A 21,924-nucleotide genomic window follows, 5' to 3' on the forward strand; every position below is an offset into this window, starting at 1 on the left:
CAACCTTGCTATGGCCCTGTAGCCATTGATTTCAAAGTAATTATCTGGTGTCATAAAACTAGTCATATAGTTATAAATTTGTAATTCAAACTAATGGACAGTCATATTTTAACTTTGATGTTTACTTAGGCCTACACTTTTACATATAGGGCCTACCCACAGCAGCTAAAGGGAGTATCCCATCATGCATTGCAGTCTATCTGCTTGCTCCATAGCAAATGTATACACAATATAAACTAGAGCGGTTCTCGGCTTTCGCAGTTCTCGGCATTCGCGGTTCTCGGTAGTGTGGGTTGGTCCGTATGTGACGTTTCTGTTCAGAACCTTGTGTGACCCTTCCCCCCCCCCAGAAAAAAAAAAAATCATCCGCCACCACTGGTTATAACAAGGGCCTTGTAAATGCAACTGGTGAGACAGAGCCTCCCATGACGCTTTGTGTTTTCAGTCTGATTTCAGTTCCCTAACAGGTACAAAGTTTACGCATTATCATTAGGCCTACCAAGTATTGTATGTCCTATAATCTCTTATGTATGAAATGGATCTTTACCATGATTGTGCAAGCCAAAAAAATATCATTTCAATACCCCAAACATGCGTTAAAAAAAGACCATGTTTTACACATGCAACCTCAAGTTTAGACATATAATTTAATTTGGCCTAAACCCTCATGCACGGAAAAATCATGCCGCCACCATTGGTTATGACAAGGGCCTTTTAGGGTGCACACCAGTAAATAACCCCACTGACTTTCTGTACAGACAGGGGCCGGAAAACAACTCAGTTCTTCAAAACTTCCCTTTCTGCAAGCAGAAGGTCAGATGACGACATCCATTGTAAAAATTAATATATGGATTTCAGGATTTTTTTTCCAGAAATATTGTAAAAAGTTCAACCTATAACCCATACAGCTAACGCCACCTCACAAACAGCTTGGTGTTTCTGAAATGTAACACATTTTGAAAGTCGTCATAAAAAGTCGGATCCTGCTAAATTTACACAGACAATCTAATTTACAGGCCTAAATGATGATTAAATATGAATCAGGGCCTAATAGTTGCCTTTTAAGCCTTTTCTAATGTATTACATTAAGTCATATTGCACATTTCCTCGTGTCAAATTCTGTTTTTTTCCCTTCCAGGGTGTAGCTAGACTTCTCCGTACTCCACTTGCCAATTGTGCTTCTGGCTATTGCATTTAAGCTTAAAACTCTGATTATTATTTGTGCACAATTGATAGATTTTCACATCTAATCTTTTCAGTCACCGTACTCCCTCTGTTTGTTAGCTTCCCAAGTGGACTACTGACTTTGGATTGCGGATAACTTTTTAACACGGGATTCTATGGAGAGTTAGGCCAATTTCTGGCCTAACTAAAATTGGTCATGATGTAATGCATCTTTAAATGAATCTGGCTTGTGATTGGCCCCCAAATATCGTTATTGATTGAACAAATTCATCAGGATCGGTAGAGTAAAATAGTAAACCAGAGTTCGTAGTATCTGATCCAAGAAAATGCACTTACTGTGTATGCGTTTCAACAACCACTGTTGTCTTTGTCAACACTTGATGAGGAGTGACTGCAATCTACTGACAACCAACGCTAGAGGGATATGTAAAATCAGGCGGTTTTTGGCGATTTTAGCCATTAAGCCCCCCACCGCATAAATCTGAAAGCCCTCTGAGCCCCCCCCTCCTGGAGACGCTATTGCAAAATCAATGGAGAGAACCGATGCTACCTTGTTTCTTAATCAAATGTAACGGGGCACTTCAGGCAACTATGAGAGCCAAAAAGGCCTCAAATTGAGCAAAGAAAGACATTAATTTTCACGTGCATTTCAACCAAGACGCTTCATTAGTGGTGTTAGCCCTTAATGTCATATTATCATGACCGCTTTTATTTTGTTTTATGTTAAGGGCTGGGGTATGAACGTTTGGACAGTATTTATTGTGGGACATTAGAGCACATCAGACATATCGAATTGCATTCTGAATACTAAGAATGTCCTGATATCAAATAATTTTGATTTTTTGAAATTCGCAATGTAATACACATTTTATGACAAATCATTAAAATTGATATTTTTGATATATAACAGTCCTCGAAGTAAATTTTATAAATTTAATGATACATTCTTTAAGTATATGTAGCTGGGAGGAAAGGCCGACGATCAATTGAAAATTTTGACCTTTCGTATTGAAGATATGGATTTTTCCCAAAAAAAAAAAAACAAAAAATAGGTCTTTTTTTTTATAAAATCCATATCTTCAATATGAAAGGTCAAAATTTTCAATTGATCGTCGGCTTTTCCTCCCAGCTACATACACTTTAAGAATATGTCATTAGCTTTATAAAATTTACTTCGAGGACTGTTATATATCAAAAATTTGAAAAATATCAAATTTTAATAATTTGTCATAAAATTTGCATTATATCGTGAATTTCAAAAAATTATTTGATATGAGAAAGACATTCTTCGTATTCAGAATGCAATTCGATATGTCTGATGTGCTCTCATTTCCCACAAAAAATACTGTCGAAACGCTCAAAACGCTCATTCCAGATCCCTTAAGTATATGTCATATTACATGTTTCACATTTATACGAGTTTAAATAATTCTTTATCATGTTTATAGGACATGCTCTGTTATATTTTTATATCCTCTTTTCATTCTTGAAAAGATAGATCATGCTTTTATTTCACCCATTGGGTATTTCTTTATTAATTTGTGTTTATATGGCGATTTCAAGTGGGATAATAACTCCTGGATGACGTAAGCATAATGTTGATAGATTTAAATATCATTATAAATAGGCACTTAATAATAATGATATTGAAATAAATTGATAAATAGATAAATTAATAGATAAATAAATAAAAGATATATAAGCCTAGATAAATAATAAATAAATGATAAACTAGGAGTAAATTGCAAACATTAAATATCTTAGAGCAAATGAGCATTTAATAAGTTTTTACGACAAATATTTTGCCCTTCTTGTAATGTTTTATCATTATTTTATCTTTACTAATTCTTTTTTTGGACATGCTCGCTTATTTATTTTTTATGTGTTCCTCTTATCATTTGTGAAGTATTTCTTTATTTTTGTTTTAGTACAAGTGATCACTGAGTATGTTTAACTGTGGAAATATCGGTAGATAAGGTGTTTTTTATTTCACCCTTGAGTATTATTTATAAGTGTATCAACATACATTTCACATGTCATGATTTTTCATTGTTTTATTTTAAAGCAATTCATTCTTTATTGGGGTGCATGCTCTCATATATTAGGTGGTTTTTTTTCATGTTCCTCTTGTCATTCTTGATAGATGGCTGTTTATTTATGTCGCGTGTTAAGTATTTTTTTAATTTTTGGTCGAAGTGTATAATTATCATCAGACACATGTCACATTTTTATGTATGATTTTGCATTATTTAATTTCAAATTATATAATTTTTTAAACGTACTAACGTAGTTCTTTATTTTCGTTTCTGTGAATATCATCCGAAAAGTAGGCCTCCTGCACATTATGATTTTGCCTTGCTTTATTTAACTCTTTACTGGGGTGCATGCTCTCTGCTGGTTTTTTTCATGTTCCTCTTATCATTATTGACAAGATAGCACCTGCTGTACGCTGTTTATTTATTTCGCCCTAAATTATTTAGTTACTTGTGTTTTTAGATTTTGAAGTTTATATCATGATAGCACACGCTATGTTTTTATACCAAAACTCGTTTTCTTTTTGAAAACAGTTCTTGTTTCAAATCCTGGTCCGCAATGTCAACATTCAGTTCGTTCATAAAATATGGCTATTTATTTATGTCGCGTGTTAAGTAGTTCTTTATTTTTTTTTCGAAGTGTATAAATATCATCAGACACTTGTCACATTTTTATGTATGATTGTTCATTATCTAATCTTAAAATATATAATTCTTTAAACTTATTTCTTTTTTTCTGTTTCAGTGAATATCATCCGAAAAGTAGGCCTCTGCGCATTATGATTTTCCTTGTTTTATTTAAACTCTTTATTGAGGTACATGCTCCTCTTATCGTTATTGACAAGTCATCACATGCTGTACGCTGTTTATTTATTTCGCCCTCATTTTCTTTACTTTTGTTTTTAGATCTTTAGTTCTTTATTTTTGTTTCTGTGAATATCATCCGAAAAGTAGGCCTTCTGCACATTATGATTTTTCCTTGCTTTATTTAACTCTTTACTGGGGTGCATGCTCTCTGCTGGTTTTTTTCATGTTCCTCTTATCATTATTGACAAGATAGCACCTGCTGTACGCTGTTTATTCATTTGGCCCTAAATTATTTCTTTACTTTTGTTTTTAGATTTTGAAGTTGATATCATGATATCACACGCTATGTTTTATACCAACCGCATTGTCTGTTTAAAGACAGTTCTTGTTTTAAATCCTGAATACAATGTCAACATTCAGTTCGTTCACCTCACAATGCGGTGCGATGTTATATAACTGTATATATTGCAGGGTTGCCAAACCCGCGATGTAATAGGCCTAGGTCAATAGGATGAGTTTTGAAGATTTTCCTCGCGACAATTTCCTGTCCTATAGACACCAATTGATGGTTAAGAAAAATATTGCATGACTTCTCAACATTGGCTTACGCGACTTCTGGTAGTTTTTTATCTCATAGAAACCAACGGTTGATAAAAAAATATTGGGCGACTTTTCAATGATTTGACCCAGCGGTTTGCCCTCATTTGTTTGGCAACCGTGGTCTGTGTTAAGTGAATATATTTCGGTAAGAAAATAATTATCATAGACCATGTAGACAGAACGGACAATAGTCATAGGCGCTTCCTCCATTTTGAGAAATATACTTTTACACACACACTACATTTATAATTAAAATGATCAGCCTTAAAGTTTTACCTTTTAGTGGGTTAAGCCAAACCTAAGTGGATGAAATATAAATCAACACTTCTGGCACTGATTGGTTTCCGTAGTTGTTATATGGAATACGAGCTGTCTGTAGCTACAAAATTGTCTGCAAATCGGCTTTTGCCGGGCCTCTCTTTTTCGGCGTTTTTCTCATTAAATTAGGGTCCCGTTCAAATAAAAAATAAACTGGTGTCTAGATGTTATCACAGTTAACACACCAGGAAAATTATAGAATATACAACAACCTAGTTACACCTGTAGACTGCGAACAAACATGCACCTGGCCAGACCTGGCCGTATCACTTAGTGTTCTCCCTACGGATACCCTTAAGGGTCACACAACAAGAACCGCTTAGATATTGAGAGCTATAGATAGTTTCACAATACTTTAGAGATCATATTTTTTCAAACAAAAGTCGAAGCTCCCCTGATATAAGCGAGTAATTGAAAGTTGAAGTGAGGGATTTTGTGTACACTTTCTACATAGGCATGTGCAGTTCCACTATGGTACTGCAGAGCATCATGGGGTACACCTATTAGCTGCTGTGGGGCCTACCATATTTGACTTAATTAGTGAGGGTGCTTTCAAGTAAGTCAACTGAAGAGGGTGCTTAATACATCTATAGGCATACCATGTAGTTAACAAGTCAAACTTGACATTTGTAAATACATTTTTCAAATAGGCTATGATTGTCATTCAATAAGTTCTGCCTCGATCAGCTCTTATGACTTGGGTTTCATACACTGTTAAGTAGCTTCTTCAGACATGGCATTGGTGACCTATGAATCAAAAGTAAATGGAAACAGTAACAAAATATCAAAACATTTGCAAGAAAATATGTGTTAATCCTCCTACAAGATAAACTTGATGTGCAAAATGTTTGAATTTTGAAAGAGATACAGAATCCTGACTGATGGACTGTACTTGAAAAGTCCATCCACCCATAAAACAGGATTTTTTGTGGCATAAAGCAAACAAATTATATCTGCAAACATTAATATCGCGTCGTGTTCAATTTGGGAAAAAAATCTGGTCATGCGCTGGATGACCATGTCATAAATGATAAAATCTGGTCATCCGCCAAAAATTTTGGTCATCCTGATTATTTAGGTGGAATGTATGAAAAAAATTGAGGGGTGAGACTATAATACTCAAAATTAATTTGTCTTTATTTTGTGGGACCTAAGAGCACATCGGACACACCAAATTGCATTCTACAAGGAATGTCTTTCTGATCAAATAATTTTGATTTTTTGATATTCGCAAATTGAATATTCTAATCTTTGGCCTGATGAGAAATTGAACATTACCAAGGTCATACGTGAAAAGTACATCTATGACCTTGGCGTTCATTAATTAATAACATTTTTGTTGTACCTATTAATGTAATGGATTTTTTGCAGCGCCATTTAAATTATAGAATTCTTAAATATTTGATGAAGCCTTTCAATGTGAAGGACAAATATTGCAGTAGGTACAAATTCACTTGGTTTTGACAAGCAGAAAATTTTAATTTAATAAAGAAGCAAAAATATTTATTTGATTAACAAACCTGAAGAATCTATTTAATGATATTGAGTTTGTGCTTGACATGCAGGAGTAGTTATATAATTTTAATAATCAAATGAAAAATTATGACTGGTTTTTTTGTGTGTATTTATAGTATGCAGTATATCAATCAAGCTGAAATGACTGCATTTCAAAATCAGATACCCCACAACAAACATACAACATACATGGAACACTGTGGTTATACCCCCATATGTACCTCTTGAAGTAGGATTTGTCCATTTTTTATCTATGATTCCTGAATGAAGATCGATATTGCGGGCAGGGTTTACTTAAATGCACAAATAGCACATGTAGACGTATTCACGCACTACATATGATTTGACATAGAAATGCCCTATTTTCATCTGGAGTGATAGACGACGTTACTTTTTTTCTTTTTGGAACATAAGTGAATCGTGGGATTAGGACCCTAACTATTGTGTGTACAAGTCAGAAGTAATTAAAAAATGGGGTCAACATTTCAAATTTAGACATATTTTTTTAAAATAAAAAACTACCCCTGGACAATGTGTTTACCCCTTCAAAAGAAAATTTACAGTTGAAAGGGTACAAAAAAAATGAATATCCCTTCAGCAAAATGCTTAAAGAAAACCCTGATGCACTGGTTTGGTGCAAGAAAGCCCTATCTGCAATAGCTGCCCTAGATAATTTGACAATTTCTGCATTCTATTATAGTAGACATATCAGTGATATGACACCTGGCAGCTATTGCAGATAGGCTGTTCTTGTACCTAGCCCCTGATGTAGTATGTCCTACTTACTAGTATAGTTATTATACTATTCAGCAAATTCCTTCAGTGGTGCCCATCTGCTCTGTTTGGTTATTGCATAAAAAGAACTAGCTCACACGATGCTACGCAGCTTAACCAGTGAATGAGGTGCCGATGCAATGATGACGTGATTTAATTAGCCAATCAGAACCCCACTTTCGTATATGCCATAAGATGCACCAAATTGGCAGACCGCTGAAGAACCTTGCTGAAAACTGTATAGGCTTGATTGCATTGTGATAATTGATTGTCCCCACAGTACAGTTTAGAGACTTCAAAATTACATAAACAGATGAGCAGTGATAGGCCTATATGTATTGCATACTGCGCGATTCTCTATCCTCCATTCTTGCTCAGTCATGAAGGAAAGCAAGCTGCAGCCTGTAAAGTCTGATTCAGACAACACATGAAATCTTAGCTAGGTTGTTTTAGCTTGTCGCTGAAAATTCTTATCATGCAGTGGAATTTTGATCTGCGATGAGAGTTGAATAACTTTTTTCACTCTCTCTTGCAATATCGCGGACGTGCATGCTTATGATTGGCTGCTGGAAAATCCAAGGTCAGCATTCACTATGGAAGAATGAGAACAGAACAGCAACACCTATATATATCGTTGCAGTACATTTAAATTTCATCGCGCGATGCTTCGGGGTATAAAAAAGCATCACAACATTGCGCAATGTTGCGATGTGGAGTCTGAATCGGACTTAATGCAGGCCAGATAATGGGTCAAACCCCTCTTGCTCAATATTGGGACATAATTGCAATGATGGACTTATTCCTTTAGACACATTTATGACACAGGTTCACTTTATAGTTTGTTCGGCTTATAATTGCATTATAAATACAAAAAACACAAAATATCAAAAAAGACAACACACATTGTATGGCATGGATGACAGCAGAAAGATGCAAAAGGACTGACATGCTGCCACCAGTAAAATGTTATGACTTTGATATTTACATCAAGGTGTGAGTTTTCATGAATTTTAATCATCATATCAAAAAAGACAACATATGGCATGGATGACAGCAGAAAGGTGCATAAAGGACATAAAAGGACAGCCACCAATAAAATGTTATGATCTTGATATTTACATAATTCCCCGCATAATTCTTAGTTGAGATTGCACTCACTGATACAAATGGACAGATTACATCGAGGTGTGAGTCTTTTCATGAATTTTCATGTTAAATGCTTTTGTCTTGGATTAAATTATGGATTCAGATTAGACAAATCGCATCAATACAGTTTTCTTTGGTAATGAAAGTTTGACATACAAGTGGACAGTTATATAACATCCCTGTAAAACGTTGCTACTCACTATTTTACAAGAATGCGGATCCTATATCTTCCTGTATGTCAGTCAACTAGTCTGGACATGTCCAGACAATATGATAACTCCATGTAGAGATCAAATATTTATAGGGTCAGAGGAATAGTGAATGAAATTTGTGAATTACATTAAAGTGAGTACGTGGGTAGAGTTTCATGGGATGCTGCAGTTCCTATACATGAACATATAGTGAAGGATGAAACTCAGGGTGATGAAGACCTGATGAGGATCAAGTAAAAGAAATAAACATAATGTCTTGCTCTTAAAGTGGGGAAACTTGAACCGTCACTAAACTAGAAATGTTTAATGTGAAAGATGTGAATCAAAATCATATTCAGCCCTTGAATTAAGGATCTTGAGGTGCACGGCAACTTTTTTAGGGCAAGTTGGTAATTGCTTTGGATTTTCACTGAAAAGGCAAGGCAGCATGGCAGTTTGTAATATTTCAAGAGGGCATAATGGCAACTGTTGAAAATTTGAGAAGGGCACCAAGGCAATTTCTCAAAAGCGAAGAAAACACACAAACAGTCTGATAGATGATTTTATAATGAAGGGGCAGGGTTGGGGCACCGACGGCAACTTCATTAGAGGGCATGGCAAGTGACTGCCGTCGGTAAAGGACATATTTTGAGGGTATTACGGCAGTGGGGATGGGCACCCACGGCATTATGGCGTGGGTTAATTTGAGGGCTGATCATATTGCTGGAGGGAGGGGCATGTAATCCAGAATTTGTTTATAGGCATTAGCAGATTTATTGTGCCACAAACACTGTTTTTTTCCCTCTTTTTGACTTCTTGACTTTGAAGACTATTCTTTAAAGCCATATTGTAACATTTTCATAAAAATAGATTAGTATTTCTTTTCCATAAAATATTAGCTTTTATTGTCAGATATGTCCACTTTTAATTCTGAGCTGAACAACTGAGGTTTGCAAGATAATTGGAATTTACTACCAGTGCCGATGTCACCAATTGCGTGTCATTCCATCAGTCATGATATGGCACAGTCTCGCATGCCATACGCATACTGTGTTATGAACATCGCATATGTGTTTGACTACTATTTCTATCGTACTAATTAAATGGCAATTCCTGCACTTAATTCAAAATCTTGCATTTTGACAAAACTACAGCACCTAAAAAGTCTTGATTTTTTTGCAGGGTATGTTAGTTTAATAAAGTGCATTATAATCATGTAAAAGCCAGAATTTTGAAAAATATTGAGGCGTCATCCTCAGCAAGATGGCTTGAAGGCGGAGTAAAAACAAAACATGTTTCTCATCCCCCGCTTCGCTTTTTGAGGCCGCTTCAATTTATTTTATGTGGAGAGCATGAAGTACAACAAAAGTCATAAATTTGATCAAATCATGCAATTGATGAGCGAACTATTTATTAGATAACAAGCATATTTATATAATAGAGAATGAACAAGGTAATATTATTTGATTATAAAATCTGTAGTTTGTCACAACTAGAGTGTTATTGTATTTTTATCCAAAAATAACTTGACATTTTTCAACCAAGCTGCATTCATTGTTAATCGTTAATATAACTGTTGGGCTAAGTTCTTTAAAACTTGATTTGAAACTTGATTTGTTGTTGAACCACAGGGGAAGGTAAAATTAAGGGGGGGGGGAGGTAAAAGAATATTTTTGCCAAGTCAAGAGGGGGGAGGCAAGCTATTTTTGCAAGGTCGAAAGGATGGGGCTGTCGGTAGCAATTTTTGCACACATTTATGGGGCCCCTTTTAAATTAAATGCTCCAAAAGGCTTAGGAAAATGGTACAGAATGCACAATTCCATGCTAGATAGGCTCACATTATAGGCCTATATCTTGACCATTCAAGGTTTGCATATGTTCCCAAAAATTGGCATCATGCATGGGGGGGGGCAAGGCCAAGATAGGGCAAGCAATTTAACCATCCCCAGGTTTCATAATTATTGCACAGCCCTTATTATTAGTTTGTTTTTGACATGTAATTGAAAGATCACTGTAAAGAATCAGGCGGCGGATGACATGATCGAGCCGGCAACTTGTGAAACCACCCAGCCGTATGGCATTTTCCAATATACTTGTTAGTTTTGTGGGGTTCATTATCGAACCCCAACGGTTTTAGCTTGTATTTATATTATTTATCAACATAGGCCTATTTGTTTGTGATATTTCAAGTGTTTTAAAATTTCAAAATAATCCCATTCAATTACACGGTTGACGATGAAAATTTACTGAATTTAGAGAATGCAACGCGGCCACCACCTGTAAAGAATAATAAAAAACTTAAAAGCTGATGATAATCATATTTTCCTTCCTTTTGTTTCTTCACAGTTGGAGATGAAGCTCAGATACCAATTACAGACTACATTCAAGATAGACAGTTTTTCTTACGAATGAGGTCAGTCATGTCTCGACGCGGCACAGGAGGAAAGGGAAAAGTGGCTGGATTCAGAGTAAGTCGACCGTCTCTTGATCATAATTATTTTTGTCAAATTGTTGTATTTCCTGGGTATATTTTTAACTTCTTTTTACCATTGTAATTCATATTGTCATATTGTAAACAGGTGGTGAACCTAACCGAACCCAAGTTTTTTTATTGCTATCGGAAGAGAAAGAAGAAACAAAAAAGGAGAGAAGATGAAAAAAGAAGTCCTTGGACCCCTCACTTGCCAAGCACAAGATCACCGACCAGTAGCCACGGGTTTTGCTGGCCAGTGATTCTATGGGTTAGGCTGATTGTGCCATGGCATCACATGGGTCAGGGACAGACTTAGGTTTCAGTTTTCTACTTGCACCCCGGGCTAGTGAGATGGCAAATCTACTGGCCCTGCAATAAATTTACTGGCCCAACTTTTTCAATATGTTCTATGATTGTAAAAAGTACAAAATAAATAAGCATGTTGCAATTTGAATAGAAGCTATAGGTCCCTCTAATGATCACAGAACCTTCCTGAGGCTACAGTATCACACCTTGTCCTAGGTGCATCTTCAGGTCGTGCCAATTTAATATTTTATTAAACCTGGATGAATGACAACCTTCACAAATGTAACTGAATTTATAAAAGTAAAACTGAAGTGACCTCTAAAAAGGAAGCTGCAGGGGACGAAAAAGATGTTTTATTTTGTACTCGGCCTTACGCTAAATGGCCAAATTGCATTATAAATACAAAAAACACAAAATATCAAAAAAGACAACACACATTGTATGGCATGGATGACAGCAGAAAGATGCAAAAGGACATAAAGGAAAAGCTGCCACCAGTAAAATGTTTTGACTTTGATATTTACATCAAGGTGTGAGTTTTGATGAATTTTCATCATCTCATCATATCAAAAAAGACAACATATGGCATGGATGACAGCAGAAAGGTGCATAAAGGACATAAAAGGACATGCTGCCACCAGTAAAATGTTATGATATTGATATTTACATAATTCCCTGCATAATTCTTAGTTGAGATAGCACTCACTGGTACAAAAGGACGGATTACATCGAGGTGCAAGTCTTTTCATGAACTTTCATATTGATATTTGTATTGTTTTGTATTTTCCCAAATTACTAAAACAGTTTACACCATAAATTGCTGTTTACTTGGCTGTAAATAATATTGTTATCGCAGCTTGAAAAACAATAAAACACAAAAGAAATGATTTTATATAGTAATAACATAAGAACGAGCTGCTATTTCTACATGTAGTACTCTGCCGTGACTGAAGCATAAAGGACATAAAGGACATAAAGGGCAGCCAGAAATTCCCCGCATAATTCTTAGTTGAGATAGCCCTCACTGGTACAAAAGGACAGATTACATTGAGGTGCGAGTCTTTTCATGAATTTTCATAGTAAATACTTTTGTCTCAGATTAAATTATGGATTCAGATTGGGCCAATCACATCAATACAGTTGTCTTTGGTAATGTAAATGTAGATTTCTTGACCAGGTTAAAGAACACATTTGTTGTTGCTTTTAAAAATGACATGATGCTCCATGATGTTGTATGTGGAATTTTGGAGACATATTGTTTTAATGGTAGACCTCGATGTAAGATAGAAAACAAAATGTGTAAAGATTGGACCATGCCCCTTGAATGTTTTTTTTTTTTTTTACAAATACAAGAAACACAAAATATCAAAAAAGACAACATAAGGCATGGATGACAGTAGAAAGATACATAAAGGACATAAAAGGACAGCCACTAATAAAAAGTTATGACCTTGATATTTACATAATTCCCCGCATAATTCTTAGTTGAGATAGCACTCACTGGTACAAATGGACAGATTACATCGAGGTGCGAGTCTTTTCATGAATTTTCATATTAAATGCTTTTGTCTCAGATTAAATTATGGATTCAGATTGGCCAAACCACATCAATGCAGTTGTCTTTGATAATGTAAATATGTAGGCATAGATTTCTTGACAAGGTTTGTTGTTGCTTCCATGCTTGTTATTAATGAACTCATAACTAATTAATCAGCATTAATGTTAAATTTATATTATTCAATATCAATACATGCATATGATGCATATTTTATCACTATATATGCATATTTTATCACAATTAACAATAGTCAATTGATTGATTTCATAAATAAGAAGGATCAACCAAGCATGGATGGTCAATCGAAAGATCAAACTAATTTGGTTCCATTGCCTTCAAAATTCATCAGGGGTATGATACATGTATAATTTATCCATAACATCAAAAATTACTTCATTAAGACCATGCAGTATTCAAAACTTGCTAGTCATTTCATCAACCTTCCCCCCCCCCAAAAAAAAATCCAGCCCCTGGAAGTCAAGTGGTGCATTACCTATCTGTTATTAGGATATTACTTAAAGGATATACAGTAAGCAAACTTCAGTACAGAAAACAAAAAATATATGATGCGATATGATTTTATAAACCTGCATAACATTGCGGCTTAATGGTCAAATTACATAATTTATACAAGAAACACAAAATATCAAAAAAGACAACGTATGGCATGCGGATGACAGCATAAAGGACATAAAGGGCAGCCACCAATAAAAAGTTATGACCTTGATATTTACATAATTCTTAGTTGAGATAGCACTCACTGGTACAAAAGGACAGTTATACATGGAGTCTTTTCATGAATTTTCATATTGATATTTGTATTGATTTATATTTTTCCCAAATTACTAAAACAGTAACATGTAGTACTCTTCCGTGACTTATCATCCCGGGGGTCACTCCCATTGTGGCCTGTACACCATCCGCGATAATCAACTTTTGAAAAGCACCCTAAACAAGGATTTAACCCTTGGCTAGAACGACACCCTAAACAGGGATTTCATTCCTAACATCAAATTTCATACCCTAAATTTCATTTCCGCGTATTTAGCAATTGCAATTTTGCTATCCTTTTTTTCAATTTTTCCTGTTTTTGACACCCTAAACGCGACACGCCAGCGTATCGTGCCTACCCACCTAAAAACGACCCTTTTACGCGTTTTCATTATCGCGATGGTGTACAGGCCACAATGGGAGTGAACCCCCCCGGGCTTATCATCTGGTATTGGGAATAACTTTAGATAGGAATGTTGGATTGTAACCAAACAAAGACTAAATTATAGCTCAGAAATAGTACAATTTACCTCTGACAAAATCTCCATTTTTACAAGGGTTTGGGAAGCTGACCTGGGGTCCCCCCTTTAATGCTTTTGTCTCAGATTAAATTATGCATCAATACAGTTGTCTTTGGTAAGGCCCATGAAAGTCAATTCCGAGTTTATCGTCCCTTTTTTTTCCCAGGTTGGTGAGGTGACTTTTCATTTTTCATTATTTCATCAGATTTCATTATTGACCTAAAGTGCGTGTTGATTTAAAGCCACACTCATACATGTTATTTATAAACATGTTTTTATATGGGTAGGGACTAGAAAAGTTAGAAAAGAGCCTGGTTTTGGTTCCAAGTTATAAATTTATATGTTTTACAAACAAAATATATGTTTCCAATTGCTAAAACTGGTGAAAACACTGATACTTTGAAAATAATGAATTATTTTGGCATTTTTGACAATTTGACGCGGGTGTTTTTGGTGTCCAAAAAGTGACGCGGGCGGGGGACGATAAACTCGGATTCGACTTTCACGCGCCTAATGTAAATGTAGAGTTCTTGACCAGAACACATTTGTTGCTGCTTTTAAAAATGACATGTCGCTCCTTGATGTTGTATGTGGAATTTTGGAGACATATTGTTTTAATGGTAGACCTCGATGTAAGATAGAAAACAAAAAGTGTAAAGATTGGACCATGCCCCTTGAAGGTTTTTTTCCAATTACAAAGACAAGAAACACAAAATATCAAAAAAGACAACATATGGCATGCGGATGACAGCAGAAAGATGCATAAAGGACATAAAGGACATGCAGCCACCAATAAAAAGTTTTGACTTTGATATTTATATACATAATTTCCCGCATAATTCTTAGTTGAGGTAGCACCCGCTGGTACAAAAGGACAGATTATATTGAGGTGCGAGTCTTTTCATGAATTTTCATTATTAAATGCTTTTGTCTCAGATTAAATTATGGATTCAGATTAGGCCAATCACATCAATACAGTTGTCTTTGGTAATGTAAATGTAGATTTCTTGACCAGGTTAAAGAACACATCTGTTGTTGCTTTTAAAAATGACATGATGCTCCATGATGTTGTATGTAGAATTTTGGAGACATATTGTTGTAATGGTAGACCTCGATGCTGGTCATTTCATCAACCTTCCCCCAAAAAAAAAAATTCCAGCCCCTGGAAGTCAAGTGGTGCATCCCTTACCTATCTGTTATTAGGATATTACTTAAAGGATATACAGTAAGCAAACTTCAGTACAGAAAACAAAAAATATATGATACGATATGATTTTATAAACCTGCATAACATTGCGGCTTAATGGTCAAATTACATAATTTATACAAGAAACACAAAATATCAAAAAAGACAATGTATGGCATGCAGATGACGACATAAAGGGCAGCCACCAATAAAAAGTTATGACCTTGATATTTACATAATTCTTAGTTGAGATAGCACTCACTGGTACAAAAGGACAGATTACATCGAGTCTTTTCATGAATTTTCATATTGATATTTGCATTGATTTATAATTTTTCCCAAATTACTAAAACCGTAACATGTAGTACTCTTCCGTGACTTATCATCTTGTATTGGGAATAACTTAAGATAGGAATGTTGGATTGTAACCAAACAAAGACCAAATTATAGCTCAGAAATAGTACAATTTACCTCTGACAAAATCTCCATTTTACAAGGGTTTGGGAAGCTGACCTGGGGTCCCCCCTTAAAGAAACACAAAATATCAAACAAGACAAAATGGCATGGATGACAGCAGAAAGATACATAAAGGGCAGCCACTAATAAAAAGTTATGACCTTGATATTTACATAATTCCCCGCATAATTCTTAGTTGAGATAGCACTCACTGGTACAAAAGGACAGATTACATTGAGTCTTTTCATGAATTTTCATAGTAAATGCTTTTGTCTCAAATTAAATCATGGATTCAGATTAGGCAAATCACATCAATACAGTTGTCTTTGGTAATGTAAATGTAGATTTGTTGACCAGATTAAGGGGGTGCTACACCCATGCCCAATGTTGTGCCTATTTTTGCATTTTTCTCAAATATTATAGCGCATTGGTGACAAGTAAGATATGGCCGTGTGTTTTGAACTCGCCACCCTTAGCGTTACATCACAAATATTATGAATTTTGACACCAATCAAGTTTCGATTAGAATATCTCCACAACTCTCAACCCTAAACTAGCAAAAGTATACATTTTTGGAAAGCTGAAGGCAAAAGCAATTTAAATATACACATTTCAACTCATTGTACAGGGTGACCTTGAAGTTATACAGGGTGGAATAAAAAAATTCCAAATAAAAAATGGGTCACATAATGCATTGCTTATTACTAACTTGCAGTTATAGACTGAAAGTAAACAACATTGATTTGGTTAGAGGTTAGGGGGAGCCTACTGACTTTGGAAGAAAAAAAGTCACAGCTGTTTAGTAATCTTGGAATACAGGGTGTCCCAAAATATGTTCAATTTTTTTTACAATTCAACATATTTTGAACTGAAGCATTTTACCTCTAACCCATACAGAAAAAGTAAGTCCGATATTCAGATTCCTCATCAAATTTCCTCTCAGAAAATGTATATTTTGACTATGATAGGGTAAGTAATTAAAGATTTACAGCAACTTTTAGATTTTGAAGACATCCGCATCACTTATACAGTATTTAATATGAAAACGGGTAGTTTTGTATGTAAAAGGTTGTATTTTATAGACTAAACCAATCATAAAGTGTTCAAAATGATTAAAAACAATTAGCAGAATTAATAATCTTTCAAAAGAGCTCTTAACCATGCCTGTAGCCCATATGGATGCAAAGATATGATCAGTTGATTCAACGCGCACACACAAAATCTTTATTTCCCATAGACTTTGCACATACCGCCACCGCCTCAATCGCCACCGCCTCAACAACCACCTCGGCCATTCTGAACTCAAACAACTGTACCTCCACTATCTTAGCTGATAAACAATTCTCCTTTGGAGGTCTGTTAGGGCACTCATTTAGCTATAAAATGACACCAAACACACTACAATACCTTTTGTTTAAGCAGAGATATAACAATTTGAACGAGTCTCGATTTGGAAAAGCGTAACAAAACCACCATTTTTGGGTGGCGAGTTCAAAACGCGTGGCCATATGTATATTATAGGGGCAAGGACTACAACTACTGCACTGGCAATTTTATTTCAGCACAGACAACAGCTGTGGAGTTACAGTCAAAAATTAGGGAAAACCAATATTTGATCAATAAATCAGTAACTACTTGCCTTGAGTTTCTGAATTTTCAGTGCAGTAGTTGTAGTCCTTGCCCCTATAATATACATACCTTACTTGTCACCAGTGCGCTACAATTGTTGAGAAAAATGCAAAAATAGGCACAAAATTGGCCAGGGGTGTAGTACCCCCTTAAAGAACACATTTGATGCTGCTTTTAAAAATGACATGTCGCTCCTTGATGTTGTAGGTCTATAAAAAGGATATACAGTAAGCAAACTTCAGTACAGACAACAATACAAAATGTATGATATGATATGATATGATATGATTTTATAAACCTGTATGACATTGCAGCCAAATGGCCGAATTGTATTATAATTACAAGAAACACAAAATATCAAAAAAGACAACATATGGCATGGATGACAGCAGAAAGATGCATAAAGGACATAAAGGGCAGCCACCAATAAAATGTTTACATAATTCTAAGTTGAGATTTGCTGGTAGAAATGGACAGATACATAATAATAATTAATAATACTTTATTTATAGCGCAATACATCAAGTGATCACAAAGCGCTTTACAGCAATAAAACAAAGCTATAAATGTACAAGATTTTTAGGATTAAAAGACATAAAAACAATATTTTAGAAGGTAAATATATAAAAATACCAGAATTAGCAAAAAGATACACAAATAAATCAAATAAAAGACCTGAAACAAAACATATTGCAAGAGGGAAATGCATGAAGCATGTAATCTGTCCTTTTGTACCAGTGAGTGCTATCTCAACTAAGAATTATGCGGGGAATTTGTAGCTGCCCTTTATGTCCTTTATGCTTCAGTCACGGAAGAGTACTACATGTAGAAATAGCAGCTCGTTCTTATGTTAATGAGAACAAGACCGACAAATGCAATATATTGAGTGAAAAGTCAAAATTTTCATGAATTTTTCGAGTCTTTTCATGAATTTTCATATTAAATGCTTTTGTCTCAGATTAATTATGGATAGTAGACAAATCACATATATACAGTTGTCTTTGGTAATGTAAATGTGTAGATTTCTTGACCAGATTAAAGAACACATATGTTGTTGCTTTTTAAAATGACATGTCGCTCCTTGATGTTGTACTATGATGTAGAATTTTGGAAACATATTGTTTTAATGGTAGACCTCGATGTAAGATAGAAAACAAAACATGTAAAGATTGGACCATGCCCTTTGTAGTTTTTTTTTTTTCAAATGCAACTCAGGACCTGACTGGTTTTCTAGATAATGAATTCTACATGTAAATATCTACATCAAAATCTATTCAGTTTTGTCAAATTGCACTAATTAGTAACACAATACTGGGCACCAGTTATTGTGGTTTTTAATAGATAATTGAACTCTGAATTTAATGGTGAGAATTCAGATTTTTTCATATTGTACATATTGAATACCAAAATAATCTGATTCCAAAAAAAATTCGAGTTAAATTGCATTGACAGTTTTGATATTAGAAGCAAAACTAGAGCGATAACCGCACCATAGCTGAACCATGTGGCTTCGGCAGTATATTGTGGTAGGCCTATACCTACAATTGAAGCATTTTGAAACCTTGACCTTTGACCCCTTTATTGCCCCTTAATGACCTTAAATGAATTTTAAAATATTTGCAACAAGTTTAGAATGTCATAAGAATCATTTCGTTTAAATTTCAGCTCAATCGGAGCACTTTGAAAAACTTGACCTTTGACCCCTTTATGACCCCTTAATGACCTTAAATGAATCTTAAAATGTTTTTGAAATGTTTAGCATGTCATAAGGATCATTGCATATAAATTTCAGCTCAATTGGAGCATTTTGAAAAACTTGACCTTTGACCCCTTTATGACCTTAAATGAATTTTAAAATATTTGCAACATGTTTAGAATGTCATAAGGATAGTTGCGCTCAAATTCCAGCTCAATTGGAGCATTTTGGACCTCTTGACCTTTGACCCCTTTATGTCCCCTTAATGCCCTTAAATAAATTCAAAATGTTTTAAACATGTTTAGAATGTCATAAGGATCATTGCATTTAAATTTAAGCTCAATCGAGCATTTTTGGTTGAAATGACCTTTTTGACCCCTGTGACCCCTGGATGACCTCTGACGCTTGGAAATATTTTTATTATATTCTTTATGTTTTTCTCTTTCATATGACACCACTCATGGGGTCATACCTTCGTGGCATTTAGAGATATGTCCATTTCAGACCAAATGGTTAGTTAGGGACCTAGTAACCTAGTAACATATGCAGTTATAGGCTGATCCATTTCATGGTTCAGCAAAAATTGTTTCACAATGGCCCATAGTACCGTTTATGGGTGGTAAACACCACAGGGGATGAGGCTATCATTGTTTTCATGCATGCATAAAATCTAAATGAAACATATACATTTTAGTTCTGAAATATATATTTCAGAACTAAAATGTCAATGAGAAAAACATAATGAGCTTTTAATATCATCCTTTTGATGCCAAAATCCCCATTTTGATTTGAGAATGAGGCTGTTGATCTGATCACACCCATTTATCCATTTGCCGGCTAAAATTGGCAACAAATGCCTTTTGTATACTCCTTCAAATTCAGCTATAACCTTTACCATCAAGATCAGGTTAACATTTCTGATTATGATCGATACAAAAGGAGAGGAAAATATTGTATTATTGTGCGGAATCATTTGCATGCACAATGAACATAATTGAAGTTCAAACTACAAAAATAACATTGAATCTCATCACAAGTCTTAATAAAATTGGAATTACATATTCCACCCACAGCTATAACGCATGAAAACATGCAGGAACAGTTAAATTACGCATTCAAGTTGCAAGAATTAAATGAGATTATTGTGTTATGTAAGTGAGTTCAGTATTGATTAGTATGCAGGCTTCTTGTCCTCCATGTTTCTACCTTATATAAGGTAGTCACAGAGCTCTCACGATTATGTAAGGTAGTCACAGCACAGCTCTACGGTTACGTAAGGTAGTCACAGCACAGCTCTTAGTATGGTTATGCAAGAAGGATATTCACAAAAAGCAGTTTCGTTTAACGTGCCGGTCAAAGTAGCAATCCGAGTTGCCATGAATAGCAATCCTTGTTGCCATGAATTATATTCACCACTTTGAGTTGTAGTTAATGTATTCACTGCCCTATAGTGCGCACAAACACACAAATCTAGACGTGTTGTTGAGAGCTGCTGTCGGCATATTGTTTACCCTCAATGCACCTGATATTTGTTATTACAAAGTGTACTGATATATCACACTTACATAATTTGGCATGTAGCCATGTGTATTGTAATATTTGTATACTACCAAACTACAATTATTAAATACAGGTCAGATTTTTGTTTAATAAGGTAACAAATATGAGTGCAAATGCTCTCTGTGATATAACACACTGTATGTTTGTACTTAACTACAAAAAAGAAAAATTAAGAGTACTGTTTAGAATTCCCTTGTTAAAAATTTAAGCTTGGATTTCACAGGGTAAATGGCTCAAATTAAGCCCAATTAAAAATAAAAACATGTTTCTTGTCCTGGTTTTCAAAAAAAGGAAGATGAGGGGCTTTTTATTTTTTATTCGAAAAATAGTGTAATGCTATAAATAGGCCCTGTATTTAGCGTATGAAATAATGCCTGAAAAAGGGAGGATCCGAGGCCTTGCTTATTTTATTATCCTGGTAGGTATGCCCCCTTCGATCACAAAAAGCTTCCCGAACTGTTTCAGTTTCAGTAAGGCTATATGAAGTATATCAACTTCATAGACACCTTTTTCAAAAGTTATAATAATCAACTTATAACTGAATTTAAAAAAAAATTGAAGCAGCCTCAAAAAAAGGAAGTGGGAGGGGATGAGAAACATGTTTTATTTTTTACTTGGGCTAATAATAGTAAGTAATGCAGGCTTCTATAATTTTTAATCAGTCAGATCCATTTTGCTTTAGAAATGCTGGAAAATCATAATGATAAATCGCACATGCCATGATGTCTGTTTAAGCTTTGACTAGCCTTTGATTGAATATATTTGAATATTATTTATACAAACATAATTTTGATGCAGCATGTGCAGTCATGTAGACTAGCTGCAAGCGGAACTACCTGATACAGGATCGAGTTATCTTTTCAAGTAAAAACATGTTGATTTTTTATTCAATACATGTGACAGTATAGTGCATCCAATGTTTCATCAGCAGTTCCAAGCTTAAATGGATATGCCTTGAATATGCCCCCAAACTATATACTGCATGGACTTCCTGTATGCTTCAAGTATCCTCATACTAACCAGTAGCTGTATATCCTAAAAAAATCGGTACAGCTTGAATCTTGATCCACTAGCTTACGAATAAACACAGAGTAAAATAAAAAACATGTTTCATGTCCGGATTTTTGAAAAAAAGGAGGAGGAGGGGCTTTTTATTTTTTATCACAAAATCTGTGTAAATACCCATACTTAAACCTCTT

At 34.9% G+C, this 21,924-nt stretch overlaps 1 protein-coding gene across 1 annotated transcript in view; it reads left to right on the forward strand.

The window, feature by feature from the left end:
• Window positions 1-21,924, forward strand: part of LOC140153335 (uncharacterized) — a 55,973-nt gene that overhangs the window by 19,624 nt on the left and 14,425 nt on the right. Inside the window, exon 5 of the mRNA XM_072176062.1 lies at window positions 10,916-11,037. Coding sequence (XP_072032163.1) covers window positions 10,916-11,037 — 122 coding nt within the window. The remainder of the gene's footprint in view (window positions 1-10,915; window positions 11,038-21,924) is intronic.

The sequence above is a fragment of the Amphiura filiformis genome, chromosome 5 (genome assembly GCF_039555335.1).
Source record: "Amphiura filiformis chromosome 5, Afil_fr2py, whole genome shotgun sequence".
Classification (NCBI taxonomy): Eukaryota; Metazoa; Echinodermata; class Ophiuroidea; order Amphilepidida; family Amphiuridae; genus Amphiura; species Amphiura filiformis.